Source organism: Dendrobium catenatum, unplaced genomic scaffold (assembly GCF_001605985.2).
Source record: "Dendrobium catenatum unplaced genomic scaffold, ASM160598v2 fragScaff_scaffold_574, whole genome shotgun sequence".
In the NCBI taxonomy this organism is placed as follows: domain Eukaryota; kingdom Viridiplantae; phylum Streptophyta; class Magnoliopsida; order Asparagales; family Orchidaceae; genus Dendrobium; species Dendrobium catenatum.
In genome coordinates, this window is record NW_021319036.1 from 693,740 (window position 1) to 701,127 (window position 7,388).

Here is a 7,388-nt window from a genome sequence, read left to right on the forward strand (position 1 = left end):
CTAAATGACACAAAGAAATGCTAAACAAGAGATTCCTTCTTTAGTGGTTTAGATTTCATAGAATTCTAATACTAAGGCCAAGCCTAGCAATTCCAAATATCCAAGAATTCCATATGCTTTTTTGGTAGGGAGTGCCATAAGTGGGAAGTAGGAAAAAACTATTGCCATGATTCAAACTTCGAACTTGAGGTCACAAATGTAGCAATTAAACAATTGCATGTGAATTTTTTTATCCTTTTCTTGCAAGTTTTTATTTTTTTTTAATATTTTGATAAAAAATGCCAATCAAGAAAAAAGGTTAGAACTTTTGAGATTGGTCAAAAAATTTAGGATGAGCATATTGATTAACGTTGCAATCTAGAATAAGACAAGAATATTTTTTATATACAACCAATATAAGCAGATAAATAGCATATTTATGCACAAATCAAATTTGTTCCTTATCTTGGCTTAAAGTAGATGAGTTCAAACACCAGCAAACAGATAATACAAATCCCTAATATCAGAGTAATTATGATTTGAGACAAATAGTTCACCTCTTGCAAAAAATCAGCAACACTCTTCCGCTCTGGGCATTGAAAGCCACAACTCTTAAAAAAATTGAGGGCATGCTCGCGAGGGCCTTGGTAGACAATACGACCCTCAGCTAAAAGGATGATGTCATCAAAAAGATCAAAGGTCTCCGGTGCAGGTTGGAGGAGGGACATAACAATAGTTGCCTCACCTAGATGCACAATCTGTTGCAAGCACTTTATTACCTGATGTGTCGTTGAGCTGTCCAATCCTGTGGATATCTCATCCATAAAAAGTGTTTTTGTTGGCCCAACAATCATCTCACCTGGTGAAAATTTCATGCATTAAATTTGTAGTTATTGCAAGTGAAGTATGCTTAAGTTTCTAAGTAATCCTTACAATGAAAACTCCCCTTCCCAAATTCGTTGTATGTATCAAAATATAATGATCAATATAAATTACCATGAGCTTGGTAGTATTGCTAAGCCTTATGCAAGAATTACTAGAAAATTATGTTGCAACATTTAAACTATAGTTTAGTTTGTAGAGCCAGCTCAAAGTTTATAATTCTCCATTAACTTTAATAACAATTTTCGGACTACTAATCATTGAATCTTAGTGTTATATCTTAATCATTTATTCTACATAATTAAAAGACTGAAAGTTTTAGGAAAAAACAATGAATTTACCTTTGGCCCTTACCTTTGCATGCATATATGTTGGGTGGAAAAATTAAAATATGGCTTTATAGTAATTTGATCAAACACTTGCAGATCTCAAGTATTTCCTATCAATCTTCATAAAACAACGAGCTTTCTCTACCAAAATCCACACAAAACCACAAAAACAATAGATAATTTGTATTATTTGATAAAAGGGAATTAGAAAATAACAAGATACAATTGATCCTCTATTCGAGAGGAGGATCGATATCTCCCAAATCTCTAGACGCCGCTAGAGCCCAAAAGAAAACCTAATTCTAAGATATCTCAAATTTCAGCCAAATTCAACATGCCCTAACCCTAGGAAAACAAACTATTTAATGCATGCAAATCAAAAGGAAATTCCTAAACAATCCCTACATTCAAATTTCCCTCTCAAAACCCTCAAAAAATCCTTCCTAAAAAGTTCTTTTGGCTCATGCGAACCGAACGGCTTCCGAAAGTGGCGGAGATCTTCCGCCTCGGTTACGCTGGGTCGGTCCTGCGTGGACCGGCTAGACCGTTCTAACATAATTTTAAGATATTCTACCTAAAATTTAATGGATTCTTCAGCCACTGTAGCATATTATCCCCTACTGTTGATCTTTGTCATCCTTAATTTATTTTTTAATATGTTTTTTATTGAAAATGTGCAACTACAAAGAATTAAGTTGGGAATAAAATACTAATATTCATATACATGTTTGACCTAAAATCTAGGCCTATGGATAACTAAAATTTTGATGTTTCGTATTCTTTGTTTCTCTTCATTTCTTTATTAATGAAAAAATAATAATTTATCATTTATATTTCGGATCAATCATACCATGATGTTATTGAGATCCATAGTTTTGTGGTTAATCATGTAAAGCATTTAAAACTTCTTTTATTCAACAACCACTTATATAAGGCAAAATTTCATACTAATCATCTCCTACTTAAATTTTTAAAAAATAGTTCAATTTATTTGAGAATATGCTTAGAAAATACTATTTTGCGCTACATCTCTATATGACTTCATAAGAATGTGAGCTTTATTTATAGAGAAACTCATGATAATATGTGAGTGTGTTTGATATTTATCTCCTATGTCACAAGCACATCATCATCACAACTGTACCCAAAATGCTTAATAAGAATCTTTCCCAGAACAATAATTTATCAGGACAAAAAAGGGATGAACACATACAAAGTTAATGATAGAAATGGGAACCTGTTGTAAGACGCTTCTTTTCACCTCCTGATATTCCTTTTCTCATCTCATCACCCACAACAATGTCACCACATGTATCCAATCCTAGAATCTGCAGCTCAATTGGATGCATGCATAGATTAATAAATTGCTTTCATGAATTTTAATAAATGTCACAAATCATAAAGGCGTCAAATTTGGACGTTATGAAATTCAAGAAGAAAACTCAAATACGTATACATGATACATTTAAATTATGATAACAGCAACTAAAAATTTAAGAAAGTTACGTACTTAAATTTAACATTTGACAAAATCTTATTATTTAAAAAACTGAGATTAAACACAACAAGGAGTTAGCATCCCAGTGGAACAAGTAACTTACCTTCATGGTATAGTCTGTTTGGAGACCACTTTGCACGCCATTCATAGAAGTTGCCTAAGAAATTCAAAAAAATATTAAAGCAGATTTACGCACTGTTTTTCTTTTCCTTTCATTCTATGTTTTTAAAAAGGGAATTCAACAAAAGAGGTCCTAAATTTGTATTTATATTAAACATATCTAGAACTCTATCTTTAAAGCAATTTGCATACCTTCATGAAGAGATCCACCTCAGGGTCTGGTACTATGCCTTTAAACTTCTCCCTTCTAGTCAGCTCACTTAAAAGTTCTGAAATATCGACTCCATCCAATAAATATTTAAGAAAGGACACGTAATTTGGAATAATAACAAATTTCTCCATAAAAGTAAAGAATATTTTTAGTACTATGTGATTTTTAAAGGTTTACCATATCTATCTCCGATGCCTTGACATTTAACAGAAAAATCTAGTGTCTCCTTCACAGTCATCTCACCGGTATGGATATCGTTTTGGCTAATGTATGCTGCTGTCTTCTGTGGTATAAATTCGTTCAGCATGTATCCATTGTATGTCACTTCTCCTGTCATCTGCAAATACTTGTCTTTTAAAATTATCTGTGGAAGCCACCTAAAGAAGCTTCAAATATATCTTAAATTAACATCCTAAATCAAATTCCATACATTAAAAAGTTTCCTTTATTCATAAATATTTAGTTAATAGCCTCACCCTTATCAACACGAACAGCCATGTCCCAAATATTTGGATAGGCTTTGTGAATACCAAGATTCTCCATTCATTCTTTTTAAGTTATACACGAGGTTTTAAACTTCTTTTGCCAAGTTTTTTGGAAAAAAAATTATCAACAGAATCTTTGTTCTACTCTTTTCATTCCAAATCCTACGATTTTAATACTATTCAACCATTATATTGATGAATCTTCTACTTCTTATTATACATACGAAAATTGCCTAAAATTGTAGCTCCAAGTTTGAATAATGAAATGTGGAAAATTGATGTAGGTCGACATGGAAAAGTAAACCTTATGATAAACTTCTCTGAATAAATTTAAGTTTAGCTAATAGATTTTACACAGCAAATGCATAATAATGCCCTTTAACACAGTATTTTTGGCACTCTAAGTATTACATAGTTTATAAAGTTCTAACAAAATTTAATTTCCTTTTTTTTCTAGCATTTGAGTTCCCACTGCCCCTGCATTTATGGCCAGATAGCTGTGATGCATTTGCTGAAAATGTGCCTAGAACTTGTTTACAACTGAAGATAAGTCACCAATCAGAAATATTTATTTTTTATAAAAAAAAAAATCTAGGTAAATATTAAATTTTGTCTATATTCAAGTAAATCAACTACCAAATAATTCATATAATTTCAAAAATGAATACAACAGAATTTCCTGTTTCAAAGGTACGCAAATCAGTATCGCAGTAACTTAAGCAAAAACGAATTCATTAGACATCAACATAAGTTACATAATTGATCGCTGATTAATATCAACGACCAACAGTTTTAATCCGAATTTGAGGAAACATTGTCAGTTTTAAAAGAAGATAGCAATTAATAAACTAAATGCAAAATAAATAGCCAAGATAATAACCTCCAGTGATGGGTTAAGCTTTCCAGCTAGAGTTAGTAAAAGTGTAGTCTTTCCAGAAGATGGAGGTCCTAAAAGCAATGTCATCCTATAATACACCAAAAAAAAAAAGAGGAATTACATTTAATTGCTTGCTTTAGAGCATAATTTTAGTTTAAAGTTCGAAATATTTACCATCAGCATCAGTCATTAATCTAACATAAATTCTTCTTATCTAAAACTACAGTACTTTTTCTATAATATTCTATAAATTTGTATTGAACAGTCGAATTTAACTTGCTGAGCTGATTTTGAGCTGACTCAAAAAAACTAAGCAAATTTCAAGTAGATTAAAACGTTTTATGATAATCCTTATGAAACTTTCTCTCTTTGCAACTATTTCTAGCATGCCACTTTGTGCATATCAAATAGAATATTAATAAAATACCTTGATGCCTTTATGATCCCGGAGACATCTTTGAGAATGTTGATGTTTGTCATCTTACTAAGTTTTATACCAAGAAAAGCCCACATTGACTCGGCAACATTTTTTATTTCATTAAGAAGAGTCGGCAATGCTCTAGAGCCCACGTGGCACTTAGCCTCCACATTTATGTTTTCAAATCTGACCTCAACGGTTGGAAGCTGAATGCCAGCCCTGCAAAAAGAATTAAATAAAGGTATCAGATTGTTAACAATTAACTTAATTACAATGATATATATTAGATTATGATTAGAGCATACTTCAGCATATTCAAAGGCTAACAATATATATATATATATATATATATTTTAAGCACACAGGCATAAGAAAAAAGTGTATGATATAAATTATATGTTTTTATCATCTTATATTTTATCTTTATAAAATAGCACAATAAAAAAAATTTAGAGCCGAGCTCAAAAAAATTAAAAGAATATTTGAAAAACCTAATTTACGCCTCCACTAGAAAAAAATTTATGACTCTGCTACCCCTAATTCCGTTGTTGGTTCCTCTGCTCTTGCCTCTTTGATTGTCCTTTTGTTGAGTTTGCTTACATTCTCTATTTTCTGATGTTTTTTTGCTTCAGCTATCTTTGGGTCCTTATTGTAATCTCTTTTTCTTGTTTGGAATAAAATTGCTTTTCTTTAAAAAAAATTATGACTCCACTACGTACTGCCATGAGTCACAGCTACTATTTCCCTCCATTGATGTCAGTCATTATCGCCTTATGCAATATTCAAAAAAATTTAAGACATAATTATTTAGAATATCAATTATTTTTATTTCATATTAAATATATAATAAAAAATAAGAATATGAAATGATCTCAATCGGCCCTTAGTTAATTTTGTAGCATGTAATTAAATTATGATGATGATTCTTTGATATCTCCGTATAGTGATCAAGGCGTGGAATTATAGAAGCCCGTCCTAATTTAACTTTTTGGAATCCAACTCCATATTTTTTTAATTGTTCAAAGCCATATAAAATTGACTAATTAAATTCATAATTTATTCTAGACTCCAAAATAATTTTTTTTTCCTTCAGCATGTCACATGTGAATAGGAATCAATGGCTTACATTTTTTTTTCATCTAAAGAAAAATTGTAGACAGTTTTGTGATCCAATTCTCAAAAGAAATCCATATATAGCTGAAGATTCAACTGATGAATGTTGTCTCTGTTGATCAAATTCTTGTTATCACAAATCAATGTTGATTTAAACTCTAAAAATAGACCCCTAAAATATAACCTAGTTAAATCACTTTCTCCTCTTTTTTTTTCCTTTTTTGTTTATTTTAATTACATTTGAAACAAACAAAGAAGACAAATAAAAAATAGGTTTTCCAATTCCTTTTACTTTCCTTAATTTACATCAAGCCAAATGGCCTTTATGTGGATGATACCAAAGTTTGATTTAGATGAATTTTATAGCTATTAGATTTATTTTTATATTAATGCTAAATATAATTAATCAATTAAAATAAATATCATATTCATTTTAAAACAAAGCTAGTGCCAAATCAATTAAAACAAAGGTGGTCAAAATAAGATTGATGCACATATAATCTTATAAATTAATAAAAAAAATTCTAAGAATTTGAACATATACATTTATCACAGGGCAAAATAGTTAAAACACTTATTCTCTCTAAGGAAAAAAATTTTCGGGGTGGGCAATTGATCTCTTCCTAGGTCATTTGGACTGTTGTTGGGGATAAAATTCAAAGAAAAATTAGATGTAAGAACTGCGCAAAAACAAATGACCTTCTACCTTCTTGTTGCTATATATAATATAAATTAATAGCAATAAAAGCATACAAATACTGTGAAAGGAATCGTACTTATCTATTCTGTCGCGAAGCTTCTTGAGGAAGACAGCGTTATCATCCTCCGTCTTCTGGAAGATACCATCCATTAATCTCTGGCGGTCGGCGAGCCCCATCTTCTTTACATTCACATCCTGAAAATTGAAGTGCCTCCGCAGATCCTCGCCGGCATCGTAGTATTCGAGATTATTCAATAGGGCTCCGGCACCGCCTTCGCGGACTCCGTCACTGCCCGGTAGCTTGTCCATCACTTCCCACCGTAGAGCCAGCTCCTCATCTGCGACGGCGGAGCTCTCCCTCGACAGAGAGAATATTTCGTCCGAGCTTGCCCATACGTTTCCGACCTGCCTCCATGGACTACCCATCCGGTTTACTCTCCAGCCGCCGCTCCCGCCGAAATCTACAGTCTGCATCCCTGCTAGTCTCTCTCTCTCGCTCTCTCTCTCTAGGAGAACAGTACGAGAGGAAGAGAGAGGGTCGGAGTGGAGGGAATTGGCGGGGATTACATAAAGAGGTGATGTTTATAATAAAAAATTACATTTATATCATTAAATTTTGCATTTATATATGTAATATTTTAATATTTTAATTATAATAAAATATATTCATAAAATTTATATTTTATTTAAAACTAAATATTAATAACATTTTTATAAGATATAAATTTATGTATTATATAGTTATTAAATTTTAAGTATTATATATATAAATATAT

At 31.5% G+C, this 7,388-nt stretch overlaps 1 protein-coding gene across 1 annotated transcript in view; it reads right to left on the bottom strand.

Annotated features, from left to right (window-relative positions):
• The window catches only part of LOC110097863 (ABC transporter G family member 42), a 28,868-nt gene extending 21,698 nt beyond the window's left edge, over positions 1–7,170 (bottom strand). Inside the window, exons 1-8 of the mRNA XM_020824484.2 lie at positions 6,689–7,170; positions 4,809–5,018; positions 4,385–4,469; positions 3,197–3,356; positions 3,001–3,077; positions 2,792–2,845; positions 2,428–2,518; positions 537–838 (exon numbers count right to left, since the gene is read on the bottom strand). Of these exons, the coding sequence (XP_020680143.1) occupies positions 537–838; positions 2,428–2,518; positions 2,792–2,845; positions 3,001–3,077; positions 3,197–3,356; positions 4,385–4,469; positions 4,809–5,018; positions 6,689–7,086 (1,377 nt within the window). The 5' untranslated portion in view covers positions 7,087–7,170. The remainder of the gene's footprint in view (positions 1–536; positions 839–2,427; positions 2,519–2,791; positions 2,846–3,000; positions 3,078–3,196; positions 3,357–4,384; positions 4,470–4,808; positions 5,019–6,688) is intronic.
• Positions 7,171–7,388: the final 218 nt, after the last annotated feature.